The sequence below is a fragment of the Brassica napus genome, chromosome A7 (assembly GCF_020379485.1).
Source record: "Brassica napus cultivar Da-Ae chromosome A7, Da-Ae, whole genome shotgun sequence".
NCBI classification, from domain to species: Eukaryota; Viridiplantae; Streptophyta; class Magnoliopsida; order Brassicales; family Brassicaceae; genus Brassica; species Brassica napus.
In genome coordinates, this window is record NC_063440.1 from 2579836 (window position 1) to 2600570 (window position 20735).

Genomic DNA, 20735 nt, shown 5'->3' on the forward strand with positions numbered 1-20735 from the left:
CGGGGTTATTGAAGCTAAAATGCGTCCTCTTCAAATGTGAATGGTTCGATCCTGTTGTGAACCGAGGGATTCGGTATAACAAATTTGGTGTTGTGGATGTCAATTTTGGGAGAAGATACAACAAATTTGAGCCTTTCATTTTAGCTTCACAAGCCGAGCAAGTTAGCTTCCTTCCTTATCCTCGGCTTCGAACTTCCGGGATAAACTGGGTAACTGCTATCAAAGTTACACCTCGTGGACGCATTGTCGTTGGAGAAGAACCGCCCTTGCAAGAAGAAGACGCTATCACTGAAGTTGAGGTACCAGAACAACCAACTGATGAAATCCTTTTGATCGACCCGCAAAACTTTCAATATGAAGATATTCCCGAAGATGCGACAGATGAAGCACGTGAAGACGAGTTCGAGAGAAGCGACGATGATGATTGTAATGATAGTGATGAGAACGAAAACGATTTAGAGTGATGTAATATATGTATCAAATGTTGGATTTCTCTATTGTAATATTTTCTAAAAGAAAGAGTAAGAAGTAGTATGATATAAGATATGATGTTAGATGATATGTCACTTTGGGGTTTAGGGATTTCATTCTCGGTGTTTAGGGTTAAGCGTCGTAATTTCGTCGTAAATGGAAAAACGCGGGCCTGGTAATTTCGTCGTAACTCGAAAAACACGGGCCTGGTAATTTCGTCGTAAATTAAAAAACACGGGCCTGGTAAATTCGTCGTAAATGGAAAAACGCGGGCCTGGTAATTTCGTCGTAAATTTACGTCGATTTTACGACGAATCCTAATCTATATAAGGGGACGCCGAGAGCGAGGCTGCCTCGCTCATTCCTCCCAAATTCCTTTGCTCTCTCTAAGGTAAACTCTCTCTCTCTCTCTCTTTTTTTTTTTTTTAAATTAGTTTAGGTGATTAGTTAGGTAACGGAATTAGTTTAGGTGATTAGTTAGGTAATTAGTTTAGGTGATTAGTTAGGTAACGGAATAATATTTTTATTATGTCGTAACTGATAAAATTTATTTTAATTTTTTTTAGATGGCTCCTAGAAGAAAATCCAGAGCACCTAGTTATAGAGATTTGTTTGGCGACGATGGTTCCGGTACATCTTCTTCCGGTCCATCGTCTTCTGGTCCATCATCCTCCACCGCAGTTCCAGACTCTCAGCCTTCTCAGAGAGTTGCTTGGAGTCCTCCTCCACCGCAGATGCCTCCACCGCAAATGCCTCCACCGCATATGCCTCCACCTCCTCCTCCAGCGGCTGCACCTGAGCCTGTCCCAGAAGGTGCAGTTCATCCGGATTTGCGTGTGCCTTCATATGCCCCATTCGCGAGATATACGGTAGAGGATTTGCTTGCCCAGCCCGGACGAGAGGGTTTGGATGTTCTAGACCCCGATAGACCCCGAGGAACTTATTGGTAAGTTATTAATTTTTATTACATAAAAATTTAAAATATTTTTATTTTCTAACGGTTAAATTGTTTTCCTTTCAGGTTTGGGGCTAATAACCGTGTTGGCCGGAGCGTTTCGAAAACGATTAAGGGTTACTACGACGGGGCATATCCGAACTGGAGCAAGACTCCAAATCACGTTAAGATCACGTGGTTTAAAATGTTTGCGGTAAGATTTTTAAATTTAATTAAATTTTAACTTTTAAATATGTATATATTTTTTAAATATTATTATTAATTGTAATTTTTTCAAATTTTTTGTGTTTCAGCAAAAGTGGCATTGGTCTTTGGGAATCACCGAGATGGTGAAGGCGGAATTCGTTGCAAAAGCAAAGATCCGCCTCTGCAACACAGTCTCCGATTGGAAGGACAAGTGGGAGCTCGACGGGTATGAGGGAAAGCCCACTGAGCTCACGACGGATGTGTGGGATGGCCTCATCGCCTATTGGAAGCACCCGTCTTCGATCAAAAAGGCCAATTCGTGCTCGGCTTCTCGAAGAACGAAGGATAAAGATGGTAATTTGCCCATGCTTCACAGAACCGGCCAAAAACCACATGCAGGCATCCGTCTAGACGTTGTAAGTTTTGTTTTTAAATATTTATTTTAAAATATTCAATTAATATAACTTTTAATATTTTTTTTTGTAGTTGGAGAAGACGGGAGTCTTACCATCTCTGTCTGACCTATTCAAGATGACTCACGCCACATCCGACGGAGTTTTTGTGGATCCTGCATCAGAGAAACTCGCTCAAGCAGTGGCTACTCGGATTGAAGAACGGGAGACGCAACTAACTCAGGAGTCTCCCGATGGATTACCCGTCACATTGTCCACCGAAGAAGCCGACCGAATCTTCGAAGAGGTAGTACAACTAAAATTTTTTTTTTCATTATTTTTAATAACTATATTAATATATGTTTTAATTTTATAGCTGGCTCCTAGAAAGAAGGGCCGAATAGTCGGTATAGGCTCCGTTAACCAAGTTGCAAGGGCAACTTCGTCATACACTTCGAGACGGGATGAAGAGACTTCTCAGATGAAAGCTCGAATGGATAGCCAGCAGGTTCGTTTAGACTCTCTTGAGGATTTGCTAGACGTGATGGCCGTGGGAAACCCGGTTATGCAGAGAATGTTGAGTCAGAGACGAGCCGCTCTTGGGTTGCCAGTACGAGATCCCCAAGAGTCCGATCCAACCCGTCAACAGCCGAGCAACCCCACCGACTACTTCGATGATATGTAGTTTTTTTAATATTTTCGGTTTGTATTATGAATTTAAATATTATGACTTTTAAATGCTTTTTTATAAATGTTTTTTATTTTCATATTTCGTTTTAAAATTAAAATTATTTAAAATTCAGAATTTTAAATAAATTCAAATTTATATATATATATATTTGAGGTTAAAAATAATATTCAAAATATATTATAAAACGAAACGTCGATGTAGGCTCGACGTAAACATTTACAACTGATTACCGTCGAAAATAATTACGAGTCTTTTACATCGAAGATTTTACGTGGTCTTTACATCGAAATGTTACGTGGAGTTTACATCGAAATATTTACGAGGGTGTTACAACGAAAATGTTTACGTGTGCTTTACATCGAATCCATTACGTGGAGTTTACCACGAAATTTTACGTGTCGTTTACGACGAATCTCTGCCCTGCGCTTTACGAGGAATATATTTCGTCGTAAACTTAACAAGTCATTTACGACGAAACGTCGGTTACGACGGGCGTTTTACGACGAAACGTGTTTCGCGGTTCATTCGTCGTAACACCCCGTTTACGACGAAGTTACAACGTATATTGCCCTCGTAAAAAATATGTTTTCTTGTAGTGAACTCTGATTTAATATTTATGTTCCCTATTTTTTGTAAAACAATATATTATACAAATATTTTTACAAATATAAGAGGATGATAAACTGCATGAAATTAAGAAAATAATAATACAACTTTAACATAATTAAAATCATTGTTTAATTTAAAATAATAGATGTAATTTAACATATCACAAATAAGAGGATAAATATCTGAAATAATATAAAATATTATATGTGAAATCACATATCCAATTAAGATGAAAAGGTAATAATGCATAATATAATTTGTTTTATCAATTATTTTAATTCACTTATGACATAAATGTTGTATCTGAAATGTATTTTAAAGTCCTGGTTTTTCCACATGAGTCTGGAGATGTTTTTGTTGTCAAAAAAAAAAAAAAAAAAAAGTCCTGGTTTTTCCTTGGCCTAGAAACGGACTTCAAACTATCAGAATTTTCATATTTTCATATAAACCTTTGATCTCAGATCATTTTTATTGATTTTTAAAATTAGGGGCCTTAATATCTCATGATTCTCTTCTATAATCTGCTGGGAAGGTCTTTTTTTTTTCCCTTTTTACAAGAAAAAAGAACCTATAAACGAAAATAAAGAACAAATTCAAGAAGAAAAATACTTCATTGCAAAACCATAAAAGAAAATATCCATTTACTCTTTCTTAATTTTTCTTTTTTTCCAAAGGTAATACTGAAAAAGACCAAGACGAAGGTTGTAGAAGGCAATGGCCTGTGAAACTATTACAGAACACAGAAGAGCCACAAGACATGTTCTCAAATCTCTTAGAGGAAAGCATCCTTCTCAAGGAGCTTAACAACATCGAGCTGATTGTTAAGCTTTGCCACATCAACTGGAGTTTTACTGTCTGTGTTTTGCAGAGTGCTGGAAACAATACAACAATAAAGAAAACATTTGAGTTTGATAGAAACATATAAGAAAATTGTTTCAAATCTACTCTGAGATTTTTTGGTAAACTTACACTGCAGCACCATTCTCTAAGAGAAGGCTTACACACTCTTTCCGTCCATAACCAGCGGCATAATGCAATGGAGTGTTTTTGTTTTTGTCAACTGCATTGACATTTGCTCCAGCATCCACAAGAACTTGAGCACATTTCACCTAGAAAAAAAAAAATCAATCAATAACAGTTAAGGCTCAGACCGGGAGATTTTCTAACATGTAACTTAATATTATGTAATTGTGTCTGTGTGTAATAAATAATCTTATCAATGAAGCCAAACTGATAAATCATCAAGTGCAAAACTCTTAGCTTGTACAGCCATATAGATTGCTTTGCAATATGATAATGTGACAGTGACAATTAAAAAGGTTCTTGATTGTTGCTAGTTTGTATCAAGAGATTTGACATACCTCCCCATATCCACATGCAAAATGTAATGCTGTTCTTCCCTCAGAGTCTTCTTCATCTTTGTTACCCCCAGATGCTAACGCAGCTTTCAGACCCTGATTGGTTCAAGAAATTAAGCACATCGAGTTCCAAAGTTAAACTAAGGCAATAATCCTGATTAAAGAATATAAAAGCCACAGCGGGTCTTCGAGCCTGCTGCGTACGAAACAGATGAATGAAAACAGATGAACGGATTCTTCAAACCCGCTCCTAGGCAAGGTCTTAAGAACACAAGAGTAGTCGTAGAAAAAATACTACCTCAACATCACCAAGACTAGCAGTCTGATGAACAATAGACTCTTCTTCATCTTCTCCTTCTTCTGCCTCCTCAGGTTCAGGTTCAGCTGCAACATTCTGCTCAGCTCCGACAGCTATACCCATTGCTTCGCCCAGCTTCTTCAAAACATCTTTATCATTCCAGTACCTAGCACCACACACACACACAGAGATTAATTTCTAAAAAGAAAGATAGGAAAAACAAATTTCATCACATACTTCATCATGGCAGAAGGATCAGCATCTATCTCAGCTAATATAGGTTTCAAGGTAGGATCTTCTTTCATCTGTGCCATACGCTCAGTAAACTGCTCTGTTGCTCCAGGGTTAGCAAAAGCCTCCATAAATGAAGACATTTGTGGATCCTGAAACAAAACAAAAAAAAACACAATCAGAGATTCAATGTCAAGAGGATCTCAAGAACAACAATAACAATTTCACAAGAAGCTAGAATAAGCTATACCTGTACCAAGGCGTTACCGAGTTTCTCGGCCATGGTTCTGAACTCAGGGTTACCCATAACCTGATTCATTGTAGCCATGTACTGCTCCGGATCAAAGTTAGGGAGAGCTCCTTCAGTTGATGATGCACTTGGAACAGATTTTTGAAGCTGCTCAGCTAACTGATTAAAGGTGGGATCTTTGGCAATTTGCTCAGCCAATTCCTTGATGCTTGGGTCCTGCAAACAAAAACAAACCAAACCCACTTCAACTATAGAGTCAAACAATACCCAAAACCAAAGAAAAAAAGAAAAGTGAAAAGGGGCTTACATTGAGAATACCGGCCATGCTAGAGAAATCAAAAGCATTGAAGTCGATACCAAAATCAGCAGGTGAAGGTGAAGGGGAAGGAGAACCTCCTGAGCCAGATCCCTGTTTAGGGCTCTTACTCTTGGAATCGTTTTTCTCATCTGCACAAAAACAATTTAATCTATAAGTCCAAGGAACAACGAAACAGCTACCAAATTGAATGAATCTGAGATACAGAGATAACAGTCAATACCACGAGTGTTCTCTGAACTTGAAGCCATCGGTTAAACCCTAGAAAATTCACAGAAAATAAATCAGAAAATCGAAAAGAGAAGATCTGCAGATTGGAATTGAGAGATGATCCTTACGAACAAATCCAAAGTAAAGAGAAGGTGTGGGGGGGGGGGGGGGGGAAGGGAGGCGATACCTGTCTGTCTGTCTGTCTGTCGAAGCGAGTAAGCAACAGAGGCACACACGAAAAGAAAAGATAGAGAAAGAGCGTTGACAAAAAGGCCACGTTGCAGTTTGGGTCTATGTTTAAAGGCCTCAATTTTATGTGATATTTGGGCCACGAAACCCAAGCCCATTGATGGTATTTATGTAAAGTATCTACTCCCTCCGTTTAATATCAAGTGTTGTTATACAATTTTTTTTCGTTATTTTTAATATTGTTTTTGACTTTCAATATAAAATTTATTAATTTGATTCAGTAATTTATTTTTATATTGATTGAAATATGGTTAGATGTATAGAGAATTGTATTTTTATATTGAAAATATACAAATTAATTATTTCTTTAATTTATGTGCATAAACTCAAAACGAAACTTAAAATAAAACGGAGGGAATATAATAATATCTGAAAAGTTGACAGATCACATCTGAGCAGAGACGAAGAAGAATCTAGTATCAAGACTTGGATTAGACGTTAACCATCTATCAGACTATCACTTCTATTTCTCGCCGACAGTAACTGAAACCTCTAATGTCGAAGTGTCGACAATGATAAACGAAGAATAATAAAGCACTTGCTCAAAAAACAAAAAGGTAAAGCACAAAGCAATGACATGGACAAACAAAATGTTTTCATTGGCTTCTCAATTTTTTTCAGTTAACGACACGTCATTTTCTCATATTCTTAAAAATCTGATGTGTCATTTTTTGGAGAGAGTCTTGTGCTATTCTAGTGTTGATGTGATTGCTTGATGGATTTTTAGGTTTTAATTATTTAATTAGATCTATAAAGAAAGGTAAGTCAAGAACTAATAAATAACAATTACCTAAACAATCTAAATGATATTACAAATAATAATTTATGGTAATTAATTGTCAAAATTATAGAAAATGTATAATTTTTATTAATTCTGTTTATATTTATATACTACATAAAATAATTAACAGAACACAATTTATAGAAATTGATATAATGATATGATATTCTTATATACAACATTATATTCGTATATAGAGTACATATTATAATAATTATTAATGTCTTATAATGTCCATATATGTATTATAAGTCGTTTATATAAAACAAACTATAAAATTATCTATCATAGATTACAAAATTATTTTATCATAAATTTAAATTATTTATAAGAGTTTATAAAACATTTATAAAAATAGAAATCCTCATATATATTAAACGAGAAGTCACTTAAGTGATTTTTTCTTACATGTTGATCATTTTGTAAATTCTTAAAGAAATTTTTTATAAACTGCTTGGTCAATAATTTTTAATTTAATTTATTTTATTTTAGATTTAAAATTAAAAAAATAAACTAGAACCATTTAATATCACTTGCCAAATAATAAAATTATATTACAAAAAATTATTTATTGAACTTATTGTTGAAATTATATAAAGAATAATAACTTTGATCAATTCTTTTTATATTTATAAACTATATAATATAGTGAACGAAACTTTTTATATTTTTTAGTTATTTTAGTTAGATCTAAAATAAAGGTAAGTCTAAAACTAATTATTATCACTTTCAAAATAACCTAAATGATATTACAAATAATAATTTATGGTAGCTAATTTTTATAGTTATAGAAAGTGTAATAATGCTTGATCAATTCTTTTATATTTATATACTAAATAAAATAATCAATAGAAAACAATTGATTGAAATCCACACAATGATTTCATATTCATATAAAATATATTCGTAACTATAGTAATTATTAATCTCTTGTAATGTCCATATATGCACTAATATATGTATGATTCCAAAAACGGAGAGACCTACAAGGATGACGGAATTGAGACCAATCAGTCTTTGTAATGTAGGGTATAAGATTATTTCGAAGGTATTGTGTCAGAGATTGAAATTATATCTTCCCATGCTCATCTCAGAAACTCAATCGGCATTTGTGGCCGGACGGTTGATTTTGGATAATATTCTTATAGCGCAGGAAATGTTTCATGGGTTGCGAACTAATAAAGCATGCCAAAGAAAGTATATGGCAATTAAAACGGATATAAGTAAGGCGTATGATAGAGTGGAATGGGATTTTACTAAGGCATTACTTCAAAAGATGGGTTTTGACCCTCACTCGATCAAATTAATGATGGAATGTATAACCTCAGTTCAATATCGGATTCTACTAAATGGACAACCGCGCGGTCTCATTGTTCCACATAGAGGATTACGTCAGGGGGATCCTCTATCTCCCTACTTATTTATTCTTTGCATTGAGGCTTTGATCGAAAACATAAGAAAGGCAGAGGCATAGAAACAGTTAACGGGAATGAAGGTGGCAAGAGCATGTCCATCAATATCTCATTTGCTTTTTGCGGATGACAGTCTTTTCTTTTGTAAGGCTCAAAAAGAAGAATGTCGAACCATTCTTAGGATTTTGAAGGAATATGAGCAGGTATCTGGTCAGCTTATAAATTTTGACAAGTCATCGATTCAATTTGGTCATAAGATTGAGGAAGTGACCAGACATGAATTAAGGGATATTCTGGAGATTCAAAATTTAGGCGGAATGGGCTCTTATCTGGGTCTGCCTGAAAATTTGGGGGGATCTAAGATACAAGTTTTCAGCTTTGTACATGAGAGGTTAAATTGTAGAGTTACCGGATGGGCTTTTCGGTTTTTCACAAAAGGAGGAAAAGAGGTGATCATTAAATCAGTGGTCACAGCCCTACCTAATCATGTGATGTCATGCTATCGATTACCTAAGGCAACTGCAACGAAGTTGACGAGTGCGGTAGCACAATTCTGGTGGAGTCCAGGGGGAAGTACCAGGGGTTTGCATTGGAAATCGTGGGACAAAGTATGTATTGATAAAGAAGAAGGGGGTTTGGGGTTTAAAGACATCACTGATTTTAATACAGCGATGCTTGGCAAACAGCTTTGGCGTCTCATAGAGAAACCAAACACTTTATTCGCCCGAGTTTTTAAATGCCGGTATTACAGGAATGCTTCACCCCTGGAACCGATTCGCTCATATTCTCCATCCTATGGGTGGCGGAGTATTGTCTCTGCTAGATCTCTGGTAAGCAAAGGACTAATCAAAAGGGTGGGAACGGGCTCTTCTATATCTGTATGGAATGATCCATGGCTCCCAACCACTCGCCCGAGACCAGCTAATAAAAATCAACATAATTTATATCCGGACCTTACAGTGGACTCCCTCATTAACTCCACTTCGCGTACTTAGAATTCTCAGGCAATTCGGGCTTTGGTGGAACCACAAGATGCAAAACTCATAGAAAGTCTACCACTGAGCAGAACTCAGAGGACAGATAGTGATGGATGGCAATTTACCAAAAATGAAAAATATACAGTTAAATCAGGATATCAGGTAGAGAGGATTTACCCAGATAGGGCACGACCACCCCCTCTGATTGGTCCCACGGTTGACGTATTGAAAGCTTTTTACTGGAAAATAAAATGTCCACCAAAGTTGAAACATTTCCTCTGGCAACTCGTAACAGGAAGTATAGCAGTTAAGAAAAATTTACAAGGGAGAGGGATTCAAGGAGATATTTGTTGTGCCAGGTGTGGAGCTGATGAGGAATCGATAAATTATGTTTTTTCGAATGTTCTCCAGCGATTCAGGTTTGGGCTCTTTCGAAGATACCATCGAACCCAGATGCGTTTCCAACAAAGCCGCTTTTAACAAATATAGATCATCTCTTCTGGTGAGTTCTACCACAAATGGAGGATCATCAGTTTGCCTGGATTCTATGGTACAAATGGAAAAGTCGTAATAACAAAGTTTTTAGTAATTTGGATATTGACCCCATGGATACGCTCAAGTTGGCAGAAACAAAATCTAAACTCTGGGCGGAGGCTCAGGTTTTAAACGAGCAGCAAACAGAACCACGAACTGTGGTTACATTTTTGCCGACAATTCCGGGTAGATGGTGTTTTACAGATGGTTCTTGGAAAGATGGTGATATCTTTTCCGGGCAAGGATGGCTTAGTACGCTAGTGGGTTTTAATGGTTTATTAGGGGTGAGGAATGTTCGGGCTAGCCTCTCTCCTCTTCATGCGTAGATGGAAGCGCTACTCTGGGCAATGGAATGTATGAGGAACCTACGTCAATTTCAGGTTACATTTGAAATGGATTGTTCTCAATTGGTGAAGATGGTTTCGGAACCATAAGAATGACCAGCTTTTGCAGATTATTTGGAAGATTACAAGATCCTGACGGAGAGTTTCACACGATCAGAAATCATCCATGTTCCACGAACGCTTAACACTATGGTGGAGAGTCTAGCCCGTAAAGCTAGGATGCAACCGTCTTATGTTGTTCATATGGATGCAGATCACCCAGTTTGGTTTACAGAGTCAATATGAGTCTGTAAAAGTCGACGACAAAAAAAAATGTCCATATATGCTTTATAAATAATTAGGCTTTGAAGATTGGACATGTTATATTTAACGGAATATGTGAGAAATTTGATTTAAAAAATGTATTTTCATTTAAGTAAAATAATACAGTGAATAATGTAATAGTATGATTGAAAAGAATTGACTAATACTAAACCCGGTAAAATAACACAAGGTTCCTAGTATTAATCTCAAACTAACACAATAAGAAGAAGCCGAAGAATACAGTAGCAAAACATTAATTAAAAACGAAATGATAACGAGAAAAATAAGAAGAAGTCGAAGAAGATGCATAATACGTGCTGGAGAAATTAATGTGATAATTACATATATAATTCCACAAGCATTTTTTATTACTAAATATTCATCAGTTATGTTTACATAAAAATTTATGCAAACATTACTACTGAAATTTATTTGCATCAAAATTAAGGGAGTTTATTGCGAGGCAGATTTCTAAATATTTTTAAAATTTCCAGAATCCTTTGTTATTGGTTAGTGGATTCTTAAATTCTTAGTAAAATTCATTGTTACTGGTTAATGGATTTTTAAATCTTCATATTTTGATTCTTTGATTCTATTACAATTTATGTTATTGGAAGATGGATTCTCTACATTTTTACTCATATTCCAAAACATTCAAAATCTCAGGGATATATATGAGATTCTCAGAATTCATGCTTAAAAATCCATTAGCCAATTAACAATGAATTTTACTAAGATTCTTAGATGCAGAGCTGATGGTTCTTGGATTCATCTCTTTGCTTCTTATATTCGGATCAAGTTTCATTATGAACCCCTTTTCTCTAGCGAGGCACTTCATCAGTTGCATATACTCATATTCTTCTTAACTGTTTTCCACGTTTTTGTTAGCTTCTAAACCATGATGCTTGGGAGGTTAAAGGTAACTTACTAAATTGTTCATACTTCATAGTTTGACATCTCAGTTTCGTTTTGTTATTTAATTAGGTGGTGTGTGTGTTTTCAGATTCGTGGATGGAACCATTGGGAGAAAGAGACATCAACACTTAAATACAAGTTTTCTGTTGGTACGTTTCGTTACACTTTTGAACATTTTTCTACCTGAATTTTGGTCTTGTGAGCTCTGATTAGTCTATTTGTGTGTGTTTCTGTCAACACTTAAGACACCAACCTCACATTAAATGTGAGATGCGTCAATGGCGGAGACAGAGTGTTGACAGGTGGGTCAAATGACCCAGGTGGATTTTATAATTTTTTTTTACATGTATAATTTTTTAAAACCTAGGTAAATTTTAGCTAAATTTTAGCTAAATGACCCTTGTGATATATGCTAATTTCGAAATTGACCCCCTTAGAATTTTTTTCTACCTCCGCCACTGGGATGCGTTATAGGCTTTGAAAATTTGATTGTGTAAATAAGTGATAAATGTAGTCAGATATTTTTTTCATTTAATTTACGTGACTAAAAGTTAAAATTTTGATAATCTTAAAAGGTTATATTTACATTAAAACAAAGAAAAAATAAAAAATAAATAAACAATAGCTAAGTAAAATATAAGAAAATTTTGAGCAACAAAGAAAAATTATGAAAATAAAAAGTATTTTAATTTTGAGAATTCAAATTCCGCAATGATGTTGTGATTGTTTTTTATTTTTTTGTTCAGACACTCATTGAAGAAGCACACGGCAAAAGCAGTTTTATGGGAACGATTATAATTCAAATGTCAGTCTCATTTTCACATCAAAAACTTTCTTTATTAACATATGTTCTCTCATTAAAAAAAATATGAAACGTTTAATATCAGTCCAAACATTACGCATGTACATGGATGTATCGGTTTAGTCAAGTGTACGAAGCTACGGCGTAGATCCAAAGGTTATTGTGGCAACAAGCATAAACCCAAAAATTATTGGAGGTAGAAATACTTCTATGTTTGACTGTTGTTTTTTCAGATAACTGACTGATTGCTTATATGTTTTTATTTACTTAACTAGATATCAAACAATCTCTACAACACTCTATAACTGAGCTTCACTTCATATGCATGTCAGTTATTCCTATACGTAATTTCTGGCACCCATTTCTACTTTGACAAGCAGACAACAGATGGCAAGAGTTATTTTCAGAGGTACGCATACTTCCAAAATCCATTCTGAATTGGACTTAGATCATTTATGATGCAATCTATTTGAGGCCTCTACCGATTGGTGAGAAAGACTTCCCAAACAGATTACTTTAGTCCACAAAAATGTCTTCTTCTCCAAGACCTGTTCGACGAACTGCAGTCTAGATACGCCGTCAAAGTTAAGATTATGTTGACTTAACCGACTATAAAATTCCGAATGGGTAGAGGGGAACAACCATTTCTGGCAAATATCTGGTGGAAGCTGCCGTCCGTGTCGCTTCAAGTTCTTCTAACAGGCTATTGCAATCCGGCAACATTACACCGTTATAAAACTCTATTGCATTCAATCATTGTCATTAAAGCTCTCATTAACACAATCTCGCCACTCCTCACATGATTTCTCATTCAATACATCACTTCATTGTAGTCTTCCTCGTGAGAAACGGAGCCAGAGCTCGAAATGATAGAGCGAGAGCTCGAGATGAGGAGAGAGAGAGAGATCAGGTTGGTGAGAGAGAGCTCGAGATCAGGTTGGTGAGATTGAGCTAGAGAGAGAAAGAGAGAGAGAGAGAGAGAGAGGAGGTTCTCGGTGTATCTTGTCTCATAGTCTTGTTCATCTTCCTTAATTCTACTTGTAACTCGGGTCGGGTTAGATATATAACCGAGAGAGGAAGAAGACGAGTGAACCTCCAGTGATGTACTCTATAATCACATTGATTATAGTGGATAGTTGAGAGACCTGATTTTCTCCCAGGTGATATATAAAAGCTTCTCCACATCGGAGAAGTGCAGTGAGCACCGGATAAACAAAATCTTGTGTGTTTTTTATTTTTTTCTTACTTGATTCTGCGGTTAATTAGATTGTTTAGGCTTGATATGATTATTGAATGGAGCCAAGATTACAGGATAAATCCTCAACAAATATAATGTAAAACATTTTTTCTGGTTGAATTAATTTTACATTCAGTAAAAATAATTGTTTAAACATTCTTATTAGAAAAAATGATTGCTAGCTACGTGAAGTATTGGTCACCACATGGCTAACCATGCAAACTAAACTAATGTATACTTAGCCACACGAACTATATGTTATGCATGACAACATCCCTCAACTTTATGATGTTATGTAGTTAACACCACGAGTTTAATTTCATTTATCCAAAAACTGATGTGAATGTTAGAGATCGTTTAAATATTTTGTTTCAACAATTAAAATATGATCGATCCGACTATAATTTAACTAAAATTAGATTTTCACCCACATTTTAAAAGCGTAAGAATATTTATTAAAAAACTCTAATTTTTTTATTAGTGTTTTAACATTTTTATTTTAGTGTACTTTAAAACTATATAATTGTATTATTTTTATTCATATAATCTGTTTTGTTATGAACTTTTAATAAGTAATGTTTTAAAAAATTTATTTTAGTGTTTTGACATTTTTGTTTTAGTGTCTTTTAAAACTATATAATTCTATTATTTTTATTTAATCTGTTTTGTTTTTTTTTTAATTATTTTAATCTGTTATCTTATGAACTTTTTCTAAAAAGTTTGTAATTCGTTTGATTAATTGTATGATATATAATTGTTTGATAACTTTTTTAATTATAAAACTTATTTGCTGTCAATTTACTAACTCTAACATTTTATTTGTTTAAAACTTATTTGATGTCAACTTAAACCAAACATAATCTTGTGTATATAATTACAAATTATATACTTTTAAGAATAAAAAAATCAAAGAATAAGAATCTAATATGAAAGGTCTACTAAATTTAAATGAATGAAATTTTTGTTTATGAAAAAATATATAAAATAATTCATTAACTTAAGAATTTCATATTAAAAAAAATAAAATGTTAGAGTCAATAAATTGACATCAAAGAAGTTTTATGGTAAATTGTTTTATCAAATAAGTATATATCACACAATTAATCAAATGAATTACATAAATTTTATTAAAAATTCATACCAAAACAGATTAAAAGAATCAAAAATAAATTAAATAATATCTTATATAAATTTTATATTTAATGTAAATAAAAATAATATAATTATATTGTTTTAAGATACACTAAAATAAAAATGTTAAAACACTACTTATCATAATTTATAAAACATATTGATTTTGTAAATTAGATTTTGTGAAAAATATTTTTACGCTTTTAAAATATGGATCAAAATCTAATTTAAGTAAATTACCGTGAGGTACGTCACATTTTAATTGATGTAACGAGAGATGTAAACGGTCTCTGACATACACATAATTTTTTTGATATGAAATTAAACTCGTGATGTTAACTACATAACATCATAAAGTTGAGGGATGTTGTCATGCATAATATATACTCCATGTAGCTAAGTATACATTTATCTAATTTGCATGGTTAACCAATGTGCTGGCCGATACTTCTTGTAGTCAACAATCATTTTTCCTTCTTATTACATAACCACAACAACATTAGTATAGTTTTGTTTTGAAGATATATGTGCCATCAAACCCAAACACATCTAATTTATCAAAACTGAAGTACAAATTATAATTAACCATTAATTTATGTTAATATTTGCAAACTATGCCATTGAGATAATAACTAAGTATATATTTTATCATTAATTATTTTTTGTCATTTAACATAAAACATTAGGAACATACCTTATCCGTAGATACTGTGTAACATACACGTATATTAACTGGATTTTGACATTGGTTATATGTTTCACATATATTAACCGGCCATATAAACATGTCATTTACGCATGCTTTCGGATTGACTAACCGAAGTTTACTATACTAAAACATGACACATTCGCATATAATATTAACATTAGTTTAGTACTATCACACTACTCATCAAAATTTGTGTCAAGCCAACCCTAAATATAAAATCTTATTCATTAAGATTAATATACAAATTGATATAAAATAATATATCAAAACTAATTTTACAATATATATATAATATATGGAAAATTTATATATATAAAGATCAAATTATATAATATAATCATAGTATAAATTAATAAAACACTAATGTAAGTTATATATTGTTATGATCTACACAAGAAGAAAACATTAACTCATCTCAAATTTTTGACGATAAATATATATTTCTATAAAAAAATTTAAAAACAAAGAAAACACATTTAAAATAACATGTTAAAATTAATCAAACTATATAGTACATTAAAATCAAAAATAAAATTGATAACATATCTCAAAATTTTATATCTGAAAATAAATAATTTATAAACGGAACAAAAATTAATAAAAATAGATATATTAAAAATAATGATGCGATTGAAAGCAAGTGTCAAAAGAATAATTTTAGGTTCAAAGTTAAAACATACAAATTATTTTTTTTAAATTAGAACAAGAAAATAAAAAATTGGTCAAGAAAAATATATCACTTAAATTGGTTTAAAATTCGAAGGCAATATGAATAACATGTTTACACATTAAAAACTTCTATCATTTATAAAGGCGAGGGGGATTATTGGGAGATGAAGTTGTGTAGAATTTGTGAATTTTAAGAGTTGATAGATTTTAAAAGTTATGTGGATTGTGAAAATTTATATACATTGACTTATGAAAGTTTATTATAATTTTTTGGATTAGTATAGATTTTCATGGATTTGTATCACCTATTTTCTATCATTCTTTTTATAAAGTAAATATATAATTTATTTATTTTCTGAATCATATAGCATTATTATTTACAAAATTGGACAATTTTTCTTAAATAGTCAATTTAAAGTTTTTGTCACAAAAAAGAGCATCCAAAGAGAAAAATAACCCAAAAAAAATTCATGAAAAAGGCAAAAGACGATTTTACCCTTTGCTTTATATATATATATATATATAAAGTAATAAAATAAATAAAAATTAAGAATAAGTAAGTTTTTCTTATAATTTCGAATTATATATTTTCAAATTTGAACTTTTTAATAATTTTTATAATTTTGGATTTTTTTTACAAAATATTTTCTAAACACCGGTTTCAAAATTTATGAGAATTCACTTTACCAATAACCCCAAAAGTTATTACATTAAAGATGAAAAACCTGTGCGGATGCACGGATTAAAATCTAGTTAATGTTAAAATTTTCTTCTCCAACTCTATTCTGGAATTCAAGAAACATCCATCTTGAACGTTATATAAATAGGTGAACATTGACGAGGTTTTTTTTTTTTTGTAAAATGCTTTTTTCTATAATGATGCTCCAAATCTGATCATGGAAATAGAGTTATCAAGAGTTCAAGAAGCGGAAGAAAATAGATCCCTGAGTTATAAATGAATCTTCTCCGACCTCATTTATGATATGTCCGTAGAGCTTCTCTGAAATTCCTTTTCTTGGTTCTTATCTATTGTTCAGAAGATCTCTCATCAACGCATGATGATGCACATGAGCCAATGAAACCATAGGGAATCTGAAGAGAAACAAAACGCCACTCAAGTTTTGGTCTAAGTAAAAACTTGAAATGAACAGTAAAGATTCCTGATAAGATCTTGGAAACGTTTGGTCCGAAAGAATGCACCTAGATCTGGTAGTATTCTTATCAATCATGGTAGATCCCAAAGAATGTACTGCAGAAAGGAATCACTACTCGTAAACCCACAAGGATCAATAAATGTTTCTTATCAAACAGATAAAACACATGACATGACATGGAAAAGAAAAGTGTGATTTAGAATAGTCTCTCAGAAAATAAGGAAATAATTAAACCATTAACGATGTTTTTTAAACAACAAATCAGAAAGAAACTACTTGGTAGCCTGAGCAATGATGTTACTTATGGAACTAGCCTCCTCTTTCGCAGCCTCCACCAATTGATCCTTCAATTAAAGTAACACATCATAAGTACAACAACCCATAAGGACTAGAGCATTAAGATTAAGAAACCAAACCTGAGCTGATATTATCCTCGCCACTGTTTTCTTGCTCGACTCTTGAAGCTCACCGGCGATCAACAGCTCATCCAATATATAATACGCCTAGATCGAAAATTGCCATTAACAAAAGTAAGAATATAGGGTGTAATAGAATCATTGCTTTTCACTTAGAATGCTCTCAGATTTGTGTCTATGCATACCTTGTGGAAGTTAAAAATCAAATCGAGTTCACAAACCTGTAGATCATAGAATAAACAACTCTAAATCAATATCTAGTTGTTTTTTGGTAAGCTGACAGAAAAACTTTTTGGATATGTGTTAACTCACACTGCCAAAGTAACGGTCAAGAATCTCGACATAGTGGTGAATAATCTCCAGTACCTCTAACTCGTTATCCGCCTCATCAATGCACATGCAGAAGTACAGACTTGCATACCTGCACAAATACACAACAATCATCTTCATTACCCATGTTTTCTTTTAGTATAAGCTCGTTATGTTTTCTTTGTTTACCTCTTGTAGACAACCTTGTATCCTCGCCATTCGATGAAATTGCAGAGCTTGGGGCCTCGGTTGAGGATGACACCGCTGAGTTCGCGTATGACCTGTCCACATGTGTAAAAATCAAAGGGAAAGCAAAGCATAAGCAGCAGCGATGAATGAAGCTGAAAGATTTGAGACTGGTAAAACTTGAGGTGTACACAAACCTTAGACCTTTCCTTCTGTGTATAAGGCGAATACCACTTGGTGAGCCTCACTTTTCCTTGCCGACTAACTAGAAGCACGAAATGAATCTGGAAATACAAAACACCACCAACCCAAGATTCTTGAGCCAACAAAAACAAGATGATACATAGAACTAGATAGAAAGTACAACTCCTCCAAGTGAAGATCCTAGACCAATATATCTAAAGCTACAGGTTTGAAAAGAAAGCATTTTTTTATTTTGCAATAGAAGAAACTAACGAAAAAGATTAAAGCCCATTCATAAGAGATATCAAGGTGAAACAGATCCGCCAGATTCTTTTGCCAAATTCAGAAGAACATAAAGCATAGAACCCAAGAAGCTTAATTACTTCCAACAAAAGGCTCCATGAAAACAAACAATCGCTAAGCAGATCCAATCAGATGAAATCGATTACCGATCAAATCGCAACCAGAAAGGAAGGAAGGATCAGAGATAAGGTATCTCAGATTCAAACAATAACAAAGGGCACAAGATCGAAAAGGCAGATCCAAAATACAGTAACGGGAAGTATTGAATTGTTACCATGTTTATCCTCGATTCCCAGAAGAGATCTGATGAATGATCGTCCGTCCCGTCTAACAATCAATGAATGAATGAATCAAATCGTTCGTTCGCACATCATAATAGCAAGGACCTGAATGTCAGGGGTATTATAGTAAATATAACACTGTTTAATAGTAGTAGTTATACGGATCGGATCTACTTCCGGGTCGGATTCATCTCCCAAGTTATAAATTATTTTACTTGCGCCAATGAGTGGCTTGAGAAACGATTTAGAAAACAGTCGAACATGCTCGAGGACGATACAAGAGGAGATAAGCGAGTCTGTGCCCAATTCTGAGATTTTTTTTACAAGTGTGAGTCAATGGAGGAGGCCAAGCCCACACCATCCTCACTTGTGTCCAGTAACCGAGTTGTTTAACCGTCTCCGTGAAGGTCCCGGACAAGCCTTCGTTTCTTATGGAAAGTAGAGTAACAGGTGGGAATGACGTGTGGAGACTCCTTTCCTTAGTAAGCTATACATTATGCAAAAGACAGATTTTGTTTGTGTTCCTTTTAGTGGAGAAAACAAATGGGTGTAATTGTGTTGAGTTTAGAATTTACACAAAAGGTTAAAATTGAAAGATGCAAAAAACTGCATTGGTAGTTTTTGGTGCTGGAAGAAACATAAACATAACTTTGGGTTTAGACCAATAATATCCTGAAACTGGAGGGATTAATGAGACACTATATATAGTTTTTAACTTAATTTTTGTGTGTGACAAATAAAACATAACATATAGACACAAGAGTGAAAAGAGACATAATTCATCTGGATTTACCAATTCAACTTTTGCACTGATATTTTGTGAGAAATTTCATGACTCAATGGTTTTGATATAAAATATTCCGTTTTTCATTTCAATGGTTTGGTTTCTCGTAAATTTGGATTTTAGCGTAGCTAGCAACTAAAGTTCTTAACCAGGTACTATCTTGAGTGTGAAAAATCCAATGGTGAGAACTTTTTCGATTGAGTTGAATTTTGACATAAATAAAATTGATTTGTTCATATTGGATTTGCACCGAAGATTTTTCCGGTGACCGGAATCCTAATTGATTTGTTTTTTGTCGTTGGATATTTTGATGTTTAGAGCTTTAGTCTATGTTATGGTGAAACAAAGAAGATGTGGTTGTATTCATATTCATTTAGTATATAATATAATTTTGAATATAATATATGTGGTTTTTCTTTTCATATTGAAAAAGTTTTCTCCTTAAAATTTTGTTTCTATTATATTATGCCATAATCGAAATATTTTGCTCTTGTATGAGAAATTTTGTTCCTATGGGTTGTCATTGTGTTTTTGACTGTTTCCCAACGGGTTTCAGTTGTGATCTACCATTTTTGGATTGACAGTTGAACTAAAACTAGAAAATAAAAGCGATTTAAACAAGAGTGATTCTAGTATTCTACTGGTACGTTTGTTATTGGAATTTAATAGCTGCTGCATGTACACGAGTCACAAGTGTACTTCATCTAGAATTTGCATTCTCTCTATTACAAAGGCTCATAAATAACCGGTTCCTCTCCAACTAACACCAGTTTTGGATATTTATATTTTATACTATAGCTTAACTTGTGTCAAACTCCCATATCACTTCTCCATCCTCTGCCACACCCACAAACCACACGTTACATTTATTACTACCTAACTCTGTAGTTTACTTCGTAACAGCACAACAAAGCACTACAATAATACTAATTAACATAGCATTTATTATGACTATGCCTTAATCTCGCATCTTGATGCTAAGCTATCATCAACCCACAATCAACTCTATATTACCCCGAAAATGAAACTGAAACCCAGGGGAATATCCTGATTACACTAATAGCATCCAACATGAATATGATGATCACT

The 20735-nt window shown here is 33.5% G+C and overlaps 3 protein-coding genes across 4 annotated transcripts; 1 reads left to right on the forward strand and 2 right to left on the reverse strand.

Annotated features, from left to right (window-relative positions):
• The first annotated feature begins 303 nt into the window (after positions 1-303).
• LOC125576707 (classical arabinogalactan protein 9-like) lies at positions 304-1756 on the forward strand. The gene is made up of 2 exons (XM_048737305.1): positions 304-862; positions 1038-1756. Exon 2 carries the CDS (start codon positions 1038-1040, stop codon positions 1419-1421), a length of 384 nt encoding a protein of 127 aa, XP_048593262.1. The 5' UTR covers positions 304-862; the 3' UTR covers positions 1422-1756.
• A 2140-nt stretch (positions 1757-3896) lies between these two features.
• Positions 3897-6285, reverse strand: LOC106447208 (ankyrin repeat domain-containing protein 2B). 2 transcript variants are annotated; one of them, XM_048737306.1, is made up of 9 exons: positions 6155-6285; positions 5981-6018; positions 5749-5888; positions 5442-5657; positions 5198-5343; positions 4961-5126; positions 4666-4758; positions 4274-4413; positions 3897-4176 (listed from the first exon to the last, which is right to left on the reverse strand). In XM_048737306.1, the coding sequence occupies exons 2-9, from the start codon at positions 6006-6008 to the stop codon at positions 4077-4079; spliced, it is 1029 nt and encodes a 342-aa protein (XP_048593263.1). In that variant the 5' UTR covers positions 6009-6018; positions 6155-6285; the 3' UTR covers positions 3897-4076. The 2 variants fall into 2 exon arrangements, with proteins under 2 accessions (XP_048593263.1, XP_048593264.1); XM_048737307.1 differs by having other exon boundaries at positions 6096-6228.
• Positions 6286-17314: 11029 nt separating this feature from the next.
• LOC106447197 (AP-1 complex subunit sigma-1) lies at positions 17315-19007 on the reverse strand. Its single transcript, XM_013889073.3, has 7 exons — positions 18856-19007; positions 18293-18379; positions 18099-18190; positions 17913-18021; positions 17786-17821; positions 17601-17687; positions 17315-17528 (listed from the first exon to the last, which is right to left on the reverse strand). Exons 1-7 carry the CDS (start codon positions 18856-18858, stop codon positions 17457-17459), a joined length of 486 nt encoding a protein of 161 aa, XP_013744527.1. The 5' UTR covers positions 18859-19007; the 3' UTR covers positions 17315-17456.
• Positions 19008-20735: the final 1728 nt, after the last annotated feature.

Coding starts and splice junctions, on each gene's coding strand:
- LOC125576707 (XM_048737305.1), top strand. CDS start 1,038: ATGGCTCCTAGAAGAAAATCCAGAGCACCTAGTTATAGAGATTTGTTT.
- LOC106447208 (XM_048737306.1), bottom strand. CDS start 6,008: ATGGCTTCAAGTTCAGAGAACACTCGTG. Junction 5,344..5,441: donor TCGGTAACGCCTTGGTACAG/GTATAGCTTATT, acceptor GTTTTGTTTCAG/GATCCACAAATGTCTTCATT. Junction 5,127..5,197: donor GATCCTTCTGCCATGATGAA/GTATGTGATGAA, acceptor GTGTGGTGCTAG/GTACTGGAATGATAAAGATG.
- LOC106447197 (XM_013889073.3), bottom strand. Junction 18,191..18,292: donor CACAGAAGGAAAGGTCTAAG/GTTTGTGTACAC, acceptor ACATGTGGACAG/GTCATACGCGAACTCAGCGG. Junction 17,822..17,912: donor TTGACCGTTACTTTGGCAGT/GTGAGTTAACAC, acceptor TATGATCTACAG/GTTTGTGAACTCGATTTGAT.